Source organism: Nelusetta ayraudi, unplaced genomic scaffold (assembly GCF_046127955.1).
Source record: "Nelusetta ayraudi isolate G7.1 ecotype Tasmania unplaced genomic scaffold, CSIRO-AGI_Nayr_v1 ptg000033l, whole genome shotgun sequence".
Lineage (NCBI taxonomy): Eukaryota > Metazoa > Chordata > Actinopteri > Tetraodontiformes > Monacanthidae > Nelusetta > Nelusetta ayraudi.
In genome coordinates this window covers 2,007,501-2,024,451 of record NW_027466083.1, presented here as the reverse complement: position 1 = coordinate 2,024,451, position 16,951 = coordinate 2,007,501, and the positions used below count along the sequence as shown (strand labels likewise).

General features: G+C 43.5%; 2 protein-coding genes across 8 annotated transcripts in view; one reads left to right on the top strand and one right to left on the bottom strand.

Annotated features, from left to right (window-relative positions):
- toe1 (target of EGR1, exonuclease) overlaps positions 1–16,951 on the bottom strand; it is a 314,622-nt gene that overhangs the window by 190,354 nt on the left and 107,317 nt on the right. The window lies entirely within an intron of this gene.
- ctnnd2b (catenin (cadherin-associated protein), delta 2b) overlaps positions 1–16,951 on the top strand; it is a 142,430-nt gene that overhangs the window by 24,128 nt on the left and 101,351 nt on the right. For all 7 annotated transcript variants that reach the window (XM_076031560.1, XM_076031565.1, XM_076031564.1 and 4 more), the window contains exon 2: positions 5,433–5,569. In XM_076031560.1, coding sequence (XP_075887675.1) covers positions 5,438–5,569 — 132 coding nt within the window. In that variant the 5' untranslated portion in view covers positions 5,433–5,437. The remainder of the gene's footprint in view (positions 1–5,432; positions 5,570–16,951) is intronic.

Genomic DNA, 16,951 nt, shown 5'->3' with positions numbered 1-16,951 from the left:
CCAAGATTATACTTCAGTGAAATAAAGCCTTTAGGCCTAATCCATATTCAAAGTCTTGTCACTAGCCGGGCTGTGGGCCTCTATAACCTAGTTCTGGCGGCTGTTATTGGGAAAAGCTGCTTTGTACTGGTCAGTTGTGAGATAGGGGCTTGGATACGGTCTGTTTGGTTGACCTATATTTGGCTGTCTGCCCTGTCTGCATAGTCAAAAGCAAAGGCCCTCCCCTGATATGTCCGAGGAGCAAAATAGGCCTCAGGTCATTCTTTTGCAATCTCTGAACCAGTTCACGATCGAGTGCATTGTCAAGTGAAGTGTTTCGTGTTTCAAGATGCACGCCAATGATGCATCGACGTGCAACGTGAAGCGTGACCTTCATTCGCTGTGGGCGAACAGCTTTTCACAGTCATCAGTGCAAAAAATGTGACTAAGGCTTCATTCACACTGCAGGTCTCAAATCTGTTTTTTTTTTCTCCCCACATTAGAATTTAAATGTCATCAATGGATCAAACCATTACTGATGTACCGCAATGGATTGACTTGTGTTGTTGTGCAGTTGCACCTGACAAAATGATGACCAGGCAACAATAGGAAGGTCAATAAAGCAGAGAGTATATCTTTAAACTCTGTTGAAACTCTTATGGAGCTGTAGCTACCACCATGCCATGCTTGTTTCGTCAACAGCCTTATTTGATTTTGAGTTCCACCTCCTCCATTTCATTCCAGCAATGTGACAGTCATATTAAGTTCGACAAGGCCATTTAGAGAATCACATTGCAGAACATCTGGTATATATCTGGTTTAGGACCACATGTGAGGACCACGGTTTGCATCTGATTTGATAAAAAAAAATATATATATATATATTTATATGTTTACATATGTATATATGTACATATATGTATATATATATATATATATATATATATATATATATGTATATATGTATATATATATATATATATATATATATATATATATATATATATATATATATATATGTATATATATATATATATATATATATATATATATATATATATATGTATATATATATATATATACACACATAACATATATATTTGTTTTGTTGTAACACTTTTTTGTTAACGTAGCTTGAATGTCTTGTCTGAATTTAGCACGTTAGCAGGCCTGTGGTGAAAAGGCAAACACTCTCGTGTAGGTAGCTGAATATTTTCACCCAACGGCGCTGTATACCGTGATGAACTCCTCTAATTCGCACCCAGAACAGAGCACAGCTGAGGCCAAAGGCAAGTCAGTATGGCAAAGTTTGCCGAAGCTCTTGGGAAGGTGAATGTTGGATGGACATCTGCTCCACATGTAATGCTAATCATTCCAAGAATTGTTGTTGATATGCTTTTGGGGAGGACCCAGCTGGTTGACTGACTTCCATAACTGAATAAAATGCCATTTGAGAGCTAAAAGTAACGTGTTTATTATAAAGTGTTGATTTGTGTTCTCTCCTTTTTTTTGCAGTACTTTTCTCATTGCTGATTGTAAAAATTGATCTGTTTCTAAAAAAACAAAAAGAAAACTGGGAAACAAAAAGTAGATTTAGCAACTACACTAGAATTAACAAAAGAAAATGTCAATAAATACTATGACCATAGCATTTATGATCATAGTATTTGACAGCATAGGTTCTTCTTGCTGCATACCAATAGTGTTTATACATACGTTGTTCCACTAACACAGATGCTAGCTACTACTATGTTTATTAAACTCTAAACACACTTCTGATCTCATATTTTATGTGTTTTCTGTCCTAATTTCTCCTCATTTTAATCTGCAATGACCACCTGCTTATGCGGACGGCACTCTACATGAAACAATACATACATATTTTGGAGCATGAAGTTAACGAAGGCTGCTTTGGAGAGAAAGACATGAGGCATGAGACATGGGAGCTCCATGGCAGTGCAGCTATCGTGCTGCGCTGAACAGCATTATTTGCAAAACGCTTGGAGAATCAGAGGAGAAGAGGAGGAGCTGAAGAAGGCTGAGGAGGCAGTGAAGCGATTATTCCGCCCGTGCCCGTGGGTGAGGGCGAGGGGCTGCTGGGAGGGCTCAGGTGCGCCGCATCATCCCCAGGTTTCCAATCCAACCGGCGCTGTTCTGGGTCATCGTCCTTCTGTCACCCTCGGCTGCGCTCGGCCCGATAAGGCAGAAATGTGCTGAAAAGATGAGTAAACACTGAAATAGGTCAAGTGGAGAGAAGTGGGCAGGAAGGGAAGAAAGGAGGCGACAAGAAAGAGGAGGAAGCAGGGAGGAGACGGCAGGAGGAAGCCTTGTAGTGCTGCTGGAAAAAGGTGGGCGGTAATGAAAAATTCAGCGGAGAAGCCGTGACGGAGCGCTGAAAGGTGGACGGGGGGAGAGGAAGGCCTCCCACAATGGGAGAGTCGGGTCAGCCTTGCAGGCACTGACCACAGACTGTTGCCTTGCAGAAGAAAGGAGGAGCCTGCTGGTCTTGTTTCTCCTCACCCTTTCCTCCCCCCGCTTCGCTCATCTCGTCTTCCTCTTTCTGCCCCGTCTCAATCGCTGTGTTTCCATGACAGTCGCTCGCAAAATAAAAGCGAGATTTCTAAAATTTCTGCAAAGTACAATTGCAATTTGCAGGTGTTTCCATTGAATGGCGTGAAGCGCATAAACCGTAATTCTTGTCAAATCCCCACCTTGAGGAGGATGTGGGTACAACATTTCTTGTCGAAATCTGCATTTCCATGTTGTTTGCTGTCAATAGTTCTCTTTGATGACTTGTAAAAGATATCCCGCCTATTCCTCCGTCCAATCATAACGCGCCATTCTCACTTGAAAATGTCACTTGTCGCGTCCGCTGATGTGTAAATGCGAAGTAGGTGTTTCCATGACACTTTTGCGATGTACCTCTATATGGATACGTCTGAAACACCACTTCATGAGAGCATCAAAACCTTTTAGCCATATTTGAGAGGTTTTTCCAAGTTTAGGGGTTTCCATCACCAGTTTTTTCTTGCGATATTTAGGTTTTGCGCAATTCAAGGAGTCATGGAGACGCAGCTTGTGTCTTTTTTCTCCCCTTTGCTTTTCCACACGTGTCTTCTCCCCACTTTGCCTGCAGCGCCGTCCTGTACCTCAGTAGCAGACGGGCGCCGCCTCATGCCGACACACTCTCAGCGGGCGTGCGTGCATGTGTGTGTGTGTGTGCCCGTGTGTGTTTGTTGCAGATTCCTCCAGACGAGCCTTTCATCAGCGTGTAAACCTGGCTGATGCAGCTGTTACACCAGCTCGGCGCTGCATCAGGATTACACGCCGCATGTGAAGCCCGTGTCCACCGACGCTCGGTCAGACACGGGATGACACAAGGCGTCAAGCGCGTGCAAGTGTGTGAGTGTGCCTGTGTGTGTGTGTGCATGTGGTGGCCTGTTGCACACAGGTTTGTGGGTTTTTGTGTGTGTGCCAGTATGGTATTGATGTTTCCGTTGTGTAACATCTCAAAACTGTGTGGCTGCCACAGTTTTAGTTCAGACTAATGTCATGGGTGAGTCTGTTCATGCATGTTGTTTACAATCTTCATGTGTGGGGTGAGAACATGCAGAATAATAGCAGTCTCACTACAGAGTTGAACAGCTGGAAATATATATTTACTGCCAAAGAGTTGAATGAAGACAATTCAGCCTAATAATAGTGGACTAACAGTTCAGCCATTTAAATTCCCTTCATCAAGTTTATTTCATGCTCCCTTGTTTCCTTATCAGGCAAAATGTTTGCTTTTTGCTTTTGTGATGAATAAAATCCCATCACAGCGCAGTTTGAATTTTTGCACACCACTGCACACACTTTACTCTCTCATGCTGTAAATGCTGTGTCCCACTGTACATGTTGGTTGTCACCTGACCAGCAGACCTTCTGTGACCAGGATCGATGTTTAGGGAGATGCCGCACGTGTGTGTGTGTGGAGCTTTCTGATTTTGTGATGGGAGGCTGATCGCTCATGCGCTCCAAATCCTTTCATGATTTGATCCAACAGATAAAAGAAGCAGGTGAATAGCTTCCGCTCTAGTTTACAACACATTTTACAACATCTCATTGTCTAAACGAGCCATGGAAATTGGAAGTTATGGTCCACAACGTGTTAACTGTGTCTAATTACAATGCAGAAGAGGACGTGGTATCATATGTGCTTGTTTAATTTAGGCTGTGGCAAATTTAAAGAAATATTCTTCAGTATTTTACCAAAGCTGCTATTTCACTATGTTTGTAGCGCCTATGTTGCCTTCTTTATTAACACAGTTTGTTGCCACACAAGATGGCAATAAATTTATTCTCTAAACAAGCGAGAGTTCTAATCTGTGCTATGGAGCTCTGTTGTTGTCTGAGAAGCTATTAAAGAACGACTAAAGAGGCAACCCCTCCGGGCATACGTCAACAATAAAGTCTGCCCTGTTCCATTTAATACTCAGCAGAACACTGAAATTCACATTACAGGTCTAATTCCTATAGACAGCGCACTGTATAACAAAGTCAAGCAGGGTTTATTTCCAGTACAGACGGGACATTACTGGACGTCCTACTTAAAAGGACTTGTGTGACATTGAATGTGACACTGAATATTTAAATACATATTGAAATTGATGTCATCCTTGCGTGAGATCTGGCAAACTGTCTGGACTCGCCTGCCTCTGGCCCATGTGGATGGGGATAGGCTCTAACACCCTGTGGAGATGATAAAAGGTGATGAACAGATGAATGGATAGACGCCTCGAGGGTTGGGTAACTGGGATGATGGAAAATTTTTCAGCAAGGTGTGAAAGGAGGAATTAACATCCCGAGAAATGCAAAAAGAAATGAGACAAACAGCGGGTAGGTAACAGATGATTTGATTATGAAATGATCGAATGTGTGCAGTTTGGAGAACCCAGATATCTTCTGGGTTCTGCACTCACACTTCAATCATTGTTAACCACCCTCACACCCAAATATGTAATGTGATGGTAATAAAATGAACCAGAAACTCAAGATGATGATGAGCGTGATACTCGGCTTCAGTACGAGTATTCGCAAACTAACGGGTAATGTTAAAAAAAAATCTAGATTTTTTTCCCGATTATAATAATCTGAAGATATCCTTAAAAATCACTTTTTTTGTGTGTGTTTTTGTGGTGAAACAGCGTATAAATCATTTCACCCCATATGCCTTCTCCCTAAAAAAAAAAATCTCTATTTTTGTGTGTGTGTGTGTGTGTTTGTGGTGAAACAGCGTATAAATCATTTCACCCCATATGCCTTCTCCCTAAAAAAAAATCTCTATTTGTGTGTGCGGTTTTAACTCAGAACAAGTGTGGGACTGTGTAGGTGTGACAGCTGCACAGCCACACTGCCGTCCCTGTCAGACGCTAATAACTGTTTAACAGTTGCACGTCCACTTTGTCTTCCAGGAGGAATGCCAGTGCCTGAGGTGGCGTCTGATACTGCCAGCGCTGCCACTATGTTGAGCCCGGTTCTCAACACCTCCAACGGCGACGGCTCTGAGTCCGAGACCACCTCCGCCATCCTCGCCTCCGTCAAGGAACAGGTGCGTGAATGTGTTTTGTGTACGGGGTCGTCGTCGCTCTTCATGCAATGTGACCACCGTGGAGAAAGTGGGAATCATTCCCCCACTCACGTGTCACAGCAAAGAGAGGATGATGTTAAGCTGAAAACACTGTGATGCCCATTGGAAGGAATGTGTCACAATTATGTCAGCACAGTTTGATCTGCTGTGTGCTTGGCCCTCGGCTGCAGGCCCTCGGTGGGTCTGAGAAGGCACTGATGTAGTTGGACACATCAATCCAAAATGTTTACTTTTGGTTTTATTGTTTTTGGCTCTTCCGGTTTCACTGGTGTTGCAATTCCACTAATTACAATTACCATTACATAATTACCTTACCATTACGCCAATGGTTTCACATTCCTTTCTCACCTTTGACTGGCAGATATTTGGAGCCCTTAGTCTAAAGGCGTTCCCCTTAATAACTAAGTCAAATGCCTGTTTGGCTTTTGACACTGATCTTCTTTTAAATAGGCTGAACCAGTTGGTGGTTATTTCTGGGTCAGCCTCTTATCTCCCTGACAGTTACTGTGGACAGTTAACATCAAACAGCAACTTTGCCATGTGGCGTCCCCCAGGGCTCTCTTCTGGCTCCCATGATATTTCCCATAAAGATGCAGCTCCTTGGAAAATAATTAGATGATCCTCTTATAATTTTTTTTGCAGATATCCAGCTGTTCTGTTTTAATACTACTTGTCTTTATTATATTTTATTGGCTTCTTTGCTTTTGTGCTTGTTTTTCAATGAATTAGAGCACTTTGTGATTTATCCATGAAAGGTGCAGTAAAAGGAAGGTTTGCTTTTCATATTTCATGAAAATCGACTTTAAATTTTAAGTTCATTGAGTCTTTTAGATATAATATTTTAATCAAAAGCCAAAGCAAAGAGCAGGAAAACCTCAAACTTTCACTCCTCCATTCAACAAAAGGCATTTGTGATGCAGTAACTCTCATTTCCATGCCTTATTGTTAGTGCTAAGATATGATTCTTTGTCTGCTAGATCTGACAATTTTCATGTCACCAACTTGATAACATCAAAAAAATCACACACACTCCCACATTTCATGTTTTACTATTGTGAGAAGTGGATGCCCGGAACAACAGGCTGCTACTGTATGAGCTGTGACTAGCATGGACTGGCAGATCCCCACAGATGCAGTGTGTTTTAGTTCTGGGCAACTGTACAAAAATATGGTGACCTCGCTGGAGAACTTCTATCTGTACCTGTAAACAGACACCTGCGTAGACATTATAATTAATTCTCACAAAGCAAATAGTGCGTACGTGCCTTTTGTAAATGGGGCTGCTGGTATTTAAGTGCTGCTTGGTATCTGCCCATCACTCATTATAACAGTCGGGGTTAAATACAAAGAATACATTTATCTCCAGATTTGTCTGCGCCCACAAAAGTACCCCTACAAAAACAGTGGTCGACAAAAATTGGAAGGGTTTACCCCTGAAGGCCTATTTGCTGTCTGCCCCTGCTGAACTGAGTGTTAATCCATCCAGTAGTTGTACAGTTATTTTAATCTGTGCCCGAATGTTGAACAGATGGTGTGATAAACTGGAACTTCCTCTTCCCACCCAGAGCCATGGGACACCAAATTAAGTACAATCATCTTATTTTCCTCATAGGATTAAGACCAATCAGCATGCAGTGAATATACAGCAGATTAACAGCGTTGTCACAGTCAGACGTCAGGATGTGTCATTACATTGTCAAATACAACCATGGCATGAAGGTGAGGGCTGCACACTGCTGGTGTGGACACCACCTAATGCTCACTTTACCGTCTGCTGCACGGCTACTTTGGCTCGTCTCATCCTGTAGTCGTGGCTGTGACAACTCTGAGATCGCCGAGCGTGGAGCGACTGGGGCCCTTCAGCTCGCCGATAGCGAGATGGGCTCACAGCAGCAGACAGCTGGCAACAGCAACGCGGCTTGTGAGACCAGCGGCTGACGCCTTGACAAAATAATGTACAGTGCAGTGGTGTTCTTGCAGCGGCTCGGGTGGGAACTGCCACTTTCTGGATGACAGAACACGACAGGGAAGTTTCTTGCATAGGTGCAGGAAAGGCAGGATAGTCTGTTCCTCCGCCTGGTTGCACCTGAACCTGCAGCTCAGGAACTGTGCAGGGGCGCACACACTTTCAAATACACTTTCAAACTGCTGTTTGTCAAGGAGTCTTTCTTTTTTTTTGAAGTGCTCTATGACAAAAACATAGAAATACATTTAAAAAAATGCTTTTGCTATCCAGCTATCAAAGGGCTCATGACAAGTGGCTTTCAGTCAAATCGCTCGTACCTGCAACCTGGTGAGCACTGGTTGTCCCTTGTGTCACCAGTGTGCTGCACAAAGTGAATTCCTGCCATTTAAAGGTGCTAAATAAAAACACAAACCTAATGGCTGCAGTCAGTTTCAGCTTTAGTAAATCTCGGTGTGCCCGCTGAATAAAGTACTTATATCGTCTCGAACCCGATAATCTGCCCCTTTTGTGAGAACTTTCCGCATCTGCATAGTCATTAAGCCAGTCCTGCTAAATAGACTTTTGTGCGTTATTTTGCCAGTCTGACGCTTGCAACCCCCATTGCGGCCCCTACGTAGATCAGCGTTGTCATAAATTAGCACGTCTAGTGACGCCTGTGTCAGTTTTTCTACACAAACCTTTAGTAAGTCAGGCCCTCAGTGTGTGTGTTCTCCAACTGAAGCACCGTCAAGACGTCGTCAAGCCCTAAATGAAGTTGCAGTTGCAACGGCTGCTGCTGGGTGGCAGCGTATGCGACAAATGCGCTCGTGTACACAGTTTTCAAATACTGCATGTGCAAATCTGCCATGAAAACGTATAAACATAACAGAAAATGGCATTTTAATATCTGTCCACTTAAGTGACCACTGCGTTAAAATGACCGATGGCTTAAATATACAAAACCAACCATTTTGCCTTAAAGTTTGGCACAGCTGCACTTGGAGTTGGCCGTGTGTTGAAGCACTCTGGTGAGCATCTGCCGTGTGTGGGTGTGCACGTTGAGTGGGTACCGTTGGACAACTGCGTGTTCGTGGATGTGCGCGTGTGTGTCCCGCAGCCCGAAGAGGGTGAGGAAATGCACTTTTTCTACGCAGATGCTAAAGATAGCCGGCGAACACACCGAGAGCAGAGGACATAATGGCTCCAGCAGGTCTCAGACTCAAACCTGAACGTGAGACGCTCCAGTATTCTGGACGTCCTCGGCCACTCCATTAAGTGGGTCAAGCGGACGCGGACACACAAACACACTTACTCAGGTCGTTCTCATGCACCAAGACCATTTGCGCAAATGGCTTTCTGGTGACAATGTGCAAAGAGAGCGAGAGAGAGAGCGAGAGAGCGAGAGACTGGAGGAATGGAAGGAGCGATGGCCATTTGAAGGGACTGAAGACGAATAGATGCCTGCTGCCACTTTCCTCCACCTGCTTCCATCTTCATCTAAAGCTGCAGTCATTGTATTTCATGATCCTGCATCGCAGTCAACCTATTTTTTCCCTCTTTTTTTTCTTTTCGGGCTGCTCGTTTGTCACTTTCTTCCTAGCTGTTGCTGCACTGCAATCTGTCAGTGGCGCTCGACCCCCTTGTGCCACTTTAATTTTTCTCCATCATTTTGCTCTCCATCATAGATCTCCATCCCTGTTGTGCTGACACACGCACACGCACACACACACACACACACACACACACACACACACACACACACACACACACACACACATTCGTGCACGCACATACATACACAGACACGCATGCATGGTCACACACCCCCATCACAGGCACCAGTCTGTTCGTTTAGGTTCATGACAACGCCAACTGACTTGAGCGAGCAAATTCTTTACACACACACACACACACACGCGTGCGTGCGCGCGCACACAAGCGCACGTGCTGCCAATCACGGTGGCTCTGCCTGTGCCGACTCACCCACCAGGAGAGGCCACTTCCCTGCTCTCCGAGCGAGATTGATTAGCCATTCAGCGCCGTGTTTATCGCATCTGCCATCTTTTGTTCTCGTATCGTTCATCATCTGCGCTGTCAACACATCTGCTCGTGGGGATCAGCTCGGCGCAAAGCGCCGGCGCCAAAAGAGTCTCATTCCAACGCGAGACGCGCCCATTTGAGGAAACTGACATGCCCTCACGCTGACTGATGGATAAAGTGAAAGTGGCACTGCGTATTGATTAGCTGTCTCTTGGCCGGCAGCCTGGTAACATTTGACAGCCCAGTCACTTCCAAACTGTTGACTGTGCATCTCAATAGACAATTCAAATTGCTATTTCCTGGTTTTTGTGTTTAAGAAGCTTGATTGAATTTTACAGGTCACAAAATGATGGTTTTGTTTGGTCAAAGTCTGTTCACAGCAACTATCCACTGTCTGGGAGGGTATAAGGTAACAGTCAATATCCTATTTTTTTTTAACTTGACTCTTGAGGGAGAAAATGATTTCACATTTTGACTGTATTTTAAAAATAAGTAAGTAAGAAGTCACGTCAGGCCATTCTAATGTTGGATTGAGAGGAAAGCAAAGCCGGCGTGTTTTAACGTGTAGTATTTTCTGTTGCAGAAAAAAACAGAAATGGCTTATAAAATTTCATGGATGCAAATGACTTTGTATAAATTAATTAATATGGCAGAAGGGCGCTAAGGGAGCGTAAACCGACTGCACAGCGAAACCATTAGTCCACTTTGTCATGAACGGAAAATGTGTAAAATGGCAAAGTGATAAATTATTCTGAAGATGTGTGGGTGTGTAATTGAAGCGTCTCACTCATGTCAGGCGTGCAGTGGTATCTGTGTAAAGTCTTCTTCATACTGTAATGTCCTGGTAGACACCAATCTACTGAATCCTGTCGTGTAATGTCATTCTGCTGAAAATTGTGAACGTGTCTTTTTTGTACGAATTATTGTGCAGCCACTATGAAACGATTGCAAAACAACTTTGTCTGATTTATAATAAGATAAGAAAAATATAGTATGTATGTATGTATGTATGTATGTATTAAGTTTTTCCACATCTTTTCTACATCTAATTCCTTTCCTTAAATCTGCTAACTCTGAGCAGACAGAGAGGACACTGTACATCCCAATGCTACATTAACAATCCATTTTCACTGCCTGCCTGTCAATAAATAGAAAGCACCATGATGTGTCACTAAAACATTTTTAGTAGTGGAAGCTTCAATTCCGTGGAATTTGAATTAGCTCCAACTTCACAAATAAATTGACTGACAGTTACGTCTTTGTGTCTGTGAGTGAGTTGCTTGGTTCAGACTTAAACACGTCCGAACTGCAGACAACTGTGAAAGCCTTGGAAATAAATAAGTGAGGAAATAAGTCTAAACAAAACACGCAAACAAACCTGGATTTAACTCAGAGGAGAAGCTTCATACAAAATTCAGCTCATTTTTTTTCAGGAAATACAAATTTACACCACAAGGCATCAGGAATAGAAAGTAACATCTTGGTGTGTGTGTGTGTGTGTGTGTGTGTGTGTGTGTGTGGGTCTGTGTGTGTGTCAAGCGCATGTGTTCTTTAGCCTCTTGTTTCTTCCTGGCTGCCTCCTGTAATTTACTTGAAAACAAATGACTACTGAATAAATTCCAGTGGGGTTAGTTCCTCTCCCTGCAGAGTTATGTGTATTGCATTATTGCACTTTATTGCGTGTGCAATATTATGGACGTGTTATATAATTTATATGCTCTTCTGCCCTGTGGAGGCTGATTGGTCGCCACACTGGAGGCCACTGAGGATGTGCAGAGAGCCGGATTGTTGCGGCGCACGTGCAGCGCAGACCGACAACATCTGTCCGTTCAGGCAGCACTCCTGCTGTGTTGAGGTGAAGGCGGAGTCACACCCTGGACAAGCCAACTATGACATCAACAGAGACATTTTCTATTTTGAAATGAGTCTGTCCTTTACCAACAGCTGCTTCAGTACGTTAAAGTGGTTCAGTTTGTTTTTTTGGATGAATGACGTTAAACAAAACTCTTACGTGTCAGAGGTGCATTACATTGCATCACTGATAGTCGTCTCCTTGCAAACACAACATTTAAACAGAGTTCTGGTAGCTGAAGGCAACCTTCTTTGTATTCGTTAACACGCTGTATTTAGCTGCATTCTCTAGCAGTGAAAAAATTTCCTATTTAACAGATTTGAAAAGAAAATTAGGACAATTATGTACCGGCGCTTTGGTACAAGCTACAAAACCAGACTGTGCTGTGGCGGTAAGGAGGATGATGGAGGGTTTGAAAGCAAACTTGCTAGTTGTTCGTACCTGATGTAAAATTCTCTCTGTGCTAATCACAGGGAACAAGTTCTTCTTTTGTTGCTTCCTGTGTTGATTGCTGTGTGGCTGTGCCACTGTGTGGTCGTTGGGTCGACTGGGTTGTTGTTTCCCAGAGGAGCGTCGACACGTGTCTAATGCCACCCTTCCAATCACCTTACTGGAAGTCTTCCAGGTCAACTGCAACACATGACTTTGGTATCTTCTGACCTACACTGGCCTTTATTTCATAAATGCAAAATCTGCATTGACTTTTACATCATACTCATGTAGACTTTTTGTATGGCTGCGTGGGGTAACTATCAATCTATCTTTAACTTTAATCAATATCCTCTCCAAAAAGCTGTTGGAGGTGTTTAAGCTCAGCTCTGTTCTTGCTCCCCTTTTTATGTTGCAGCATAAATTTCCCATTGTAATAGTCACAGCCCTCCACTGCAATTAGCATTTATTTGATAACGCAGCACGGCAATTAAAGCAGGCCTCACATACAATCAAGGTTTTTTATTTTCTTGTGTGTGCGCAAGCCAGCGTTTCACTTTTGTTGTTTTTTTTCTTATCTGGAGCTGCTGTGGGAGTTTTCTGCAGTTTGGAAATATGGCATTTCAGAACTGCCATGCTTTATTTCCAGAATGCAGCAGCAGCAGCAGCAGCAGGACTCCACTGAGGTTTTATTGGCCATGCAGTGACGCAACACAAGCAACGCCTGGTGACAACAAGGCAGGCAGAGTTTCACAGCCACACTGCAGAATAAAGCACAACCATGCCTTGAAAGCAGATGAGAAAAGGGGAAATTTATGACCACAAGAACAAAACAAAACCAATCAAAGCAAAGTGAAGCCCTCACTCAAGAGGCGTGGGGGTGGATGGCAGCGGCAGTGGGGTGGAGGGTGTGGGTCTTCATGTGCAGCAAAGTGGGGCAGCTTCTGCAGCATCTGAGCCACATGACAATTAAAGTCAGACGTGTTGCCTGGTGGAGAAGTTCACTCTTAATTGGCACTGAGCAGAAACAGAAACTCTCTCTGGTTATACCCACAATTCACTGCGTCCAACACACAAACATATGCCGAGACACGATTGGGCCACAAAAACAAGAAAAAAAAAAACGCTGGATGCACAGGCGAACCTCTTTGTCTCAACAAGTCACCGCATGCCGATGTCTTCCTTGCGATTGATTGCAAACACTTCACATTATATTCAAATTCAATGTGGTTGTGACGTGCGAGATGCTAAAACTGCAGGAATAAGACACGCACAATAAATGCGCTCGCTCCGCGATGATTCATGAGCTTCCTCCTTCGGTGTCTTCCTGCAGCATCCCTCCCATCTCCTCCCCCTCCACCCACCGTCACAGCCAGCCAGCTCGTTCCGATATTAAGGTTGACCAAGATTTATTTGGTCTGGACAATCTCATTAGATTACCAAAAATGGTTGACCCTGGAGGTTTACCACAGAGTTGGATATTCATAAGAGGCAGTTTCGAAGTGGGTGAAATATTTAGTTTTTCTTCATTAGTGAGAGCAGAGAAAGTGTCGGAGCTGGAGGGTCCAGGTGTTTTGAGAAAATCTTTCACCACTGATGGAAGATCTCAGACCACGGCGTCAAATTAAAAGCTGCCTCTGTCATGTCGGGACAGACTGCACAACACTGTGAACTGAGTGGTATAAAGTGGCGCCAAGCACAAAGGGATTTGGAGTCATGGCTCACGTCTATGAAGGTCCTCTGGTGACATTTCAGAAAAAATTAATTAATTTCAGAAAAAAATAAATACTGCACATCCACAATGTAATTAAAGTTGGGTAGCTGAATGCAGTGTCTCTTGCTAAGAATACTGAGAATAATATATCTTTTTTTTAAGTCCAAACATCACTAGAGGGCCTCCGTACATGTCAGCACATGTATATACACTGCAGATTTCCCTATTGTGTGACAATAAAGGCTTAACTTATCTTATCTTATTTCAATTCAATTCAATTCAGTCTCTGGACCTCTCTGTGTGGAGTGTGCATGTTCTCGCTGTGCCTGCGTGGGTTCATACAGACATGCAGGTTCCACTAACTGAAGGCTCTGAACAATCTCCTCTCCAGTCGTGTAATGAAGCTGTGCCACGTCACTCACCCTCTGATAGCCGGGATGGGCCCCAGCTGCACAGCAACCTTGACTTCAGGATGAGGGCTGATAGATGGATGGATGGAAAATGACTTTGGAGGGCTGCCAGCAAAAGCAAGCTTTGATTGTGATTGCTGCATAAAGATGTGCTAAATAGGAACGTTCACGGGGATATTTAAATGACACAACTTTGCACTCATGAATCATTGAAATGAAAAGAGGTGCCAGTCACTTTGACAAACAGCCATGGAATTGAAAAAAAGAAAGAAAGCTTCTTTATAACAACACAAAATCTATCTATCTATCTATCTATCTATCTATCTATCTATCTATCTATCTATCCAACATGAATTCATTACCAAAGAATAATCTTTGGATCAGTCATTGTTTCTGAGGCCTCCAGCTGTGTGGGCTTTGGGAAAAGCTAGAATGCCGACCGCCAATCCTCCCAGCAACAGGCAATAAAGTGAGACCAAAATAACGCGGCCGCAAGGTGTTCCGATGTGATCAACGCAACATTTTCGAGAACGCTCCGGAGAACCTTCAACCTCTGGTTGTCTACCTCGCCTGTCATGGCCCCTGGAACGGCCCAGGTTTCCTTCGCCCTGTTGCTGGTGTTAAACAGCTTCACCTCGACATGGAGGGAATTGTTTTTCAGCACAATCCATTTACAACCATGCCGCTATGAGTTGTTCTTTATTCATCTTCCCAACACTATACGCTTAAAATGAGTTGTAGACTTTCTGCTCCAATGGGGGTTGGAAAACAGGCCGGTGGGAGGAGAAATAAATTCAAGATTTCTAACTGTGGTTATCTGAAAACGAGACATTTGTCAGTTTTCCAATTCCATCCACCCCTTCCGTGCTCCCCGTCTACCCTTGTCTCATCTCACCTGCGTCCCCTCGTCTGGGTTTGTTCCGCCACCTTTGTTTTGTGTCTGCCAAAGGCGGCGTCCTGCCCTCAGAAGGCGAGCGGCGATCGTGGCCTTACAGCCATTGTGACATTTTCTCATCTCACAGAAACTCCTCTGGGAAAAAGGAAAATGCCAGTGGGACACCATGGGCTATATAATTAGGCAGTTTTACACTAGAGAAGAAGAGCAAGAAATGGCTGCAAGATCTTTAACACACACACACACACACACACACACACACACACACACACACACACACACACAGTTGATGTTTCCTCCCCGTGCAGCCCACCGCTGTCCTACGGTCATTTATTTTATTTACTAATTGCTTTAATGCTGTTTCCAGCGAGCAGGGTGTTCCTGTTCGCCGGTGGCTCTACTCTAGCTCTCCATCCGTCTTCCCTCGGCCTCCATTAATTGGCTCAAAATGAATCTTTAGTAACACAATCAGTTGACAGGAAGCTTGATCGTGGAACCTGCTCATTAAGACAGAGTTCATTGTTGTCCATTCCACTTCAGGATCTAACAAGCTGCGATTAGTCTGGCACTCGCATCTGTTGCTCCGAAACTCACCCACTCAGTGTTTTTCTTTTTTTTTTTTTGTGTCCCTACTTTGAACTTGCACGATGCAGCAGTTTACATTTGGAATATGAAAATAATGAGGAGCGTTCATTATTCTGGAAAAAAAGACTGAGCATAAAGTCATGTTTCAAAGCCTGGCTGGGCAAGACTGAATGTATTTTTAAAATCTGTTCATGCCTGGTTGCCTTGCATGGCAGTGAACTGCTCAGAGTTCACATGTGAAGTTGAGCACTTTCTCCTCTTCCTCTTCTTCTTCTTCTTCTTCTTCTTCTTCTTCTTCTTCTTCTTCTTCTTCTTCTTCTTCTCCTTCTTCTTCTTCTGCCGCATTATCTGGAACACTTTCTCTTCTGTCACTCTTTATTTCCTCGCTTATAATTCAGCTTCTTTAAAGAAGAGGCATGATGCAAGCTGAGCTGAGCTGAGCTGTAAACTCAAGATTGCAGACAATGGCTGCTCTGAATGTGTGGATGCTGCATTAGCTGCATTTTTGTCAGGACCAGCATTTTGGCATTTTTTTAACGTTGAAAAGATAAGAGATGGAAAGCATTTCTCCATGGCTTCACTTTGGCTTCTTTCTTCTTCTGTGACAGCAAGGGGAGAAACTTAAAACCTAAAATGAATTAGTTATGACTTCATTGGACTTACAATGAAAAACCTTCAATCCTTTGTGATAATGGGATATACTGAATACTTTCAGAAATGCTCAAATGTCTTTTTCTGATTTTTTTTTTTTTAAATAACCACAGTTAGTAAACCCAAAACCTTTGAGTAATCCTTTTCTTCATTTGGGATTGATATTCATAAAAATACTCACAATTCTTGATATTTTTTTTCATCACTGTTCTGCATTGACAGTGAATGCTCCTGATGGACGCCTCTTCCAACCTGAAATAGCTGTTGTTCTATCATGTCTGCTTATCATTTATCTGTTTCCCAAGACTGCATCCAGCTCTTCCTCTCCACCTTTAATCAGACAGTTGCTATCAAACATTTGCTCACTACCCAGCTGTGCAAACTGAGCCGACCCTAATTTGAATGGCTTTGCATGCGTGGGGCTTTGCATGCGCTGCTCGTATTATCTAGGACGACGGGGTTGGTTGGGCTGCACTTCCTGGAGGAGAGAGACTGACAGGTGAAATCCGATGAACAAAAACAAAGGAGATTAGAGGAGGTGTGATTGGAGACTCCTGTTGCTTGGAAAGGTGGCTTGTGGAGCCATGTTTTCATCGAGCTGCATCTGGGTGAGTGTTAATCCTGCATTTTCTCTCAGCCCAAACCCATTCGCGCTAATGTCCACATTTCAATTGCATTGGTTAAGATTTCTAAATGAAATCTGGCTGAACCATGCTGCCATAAAGAAACACCTCACGGCAGGTGATTATCAGAACGTCAGTGAAGCATGTTTTGGTCGAGTTTGTATGGTGGTAGATGAATGAACATACACTGGCGGATGAA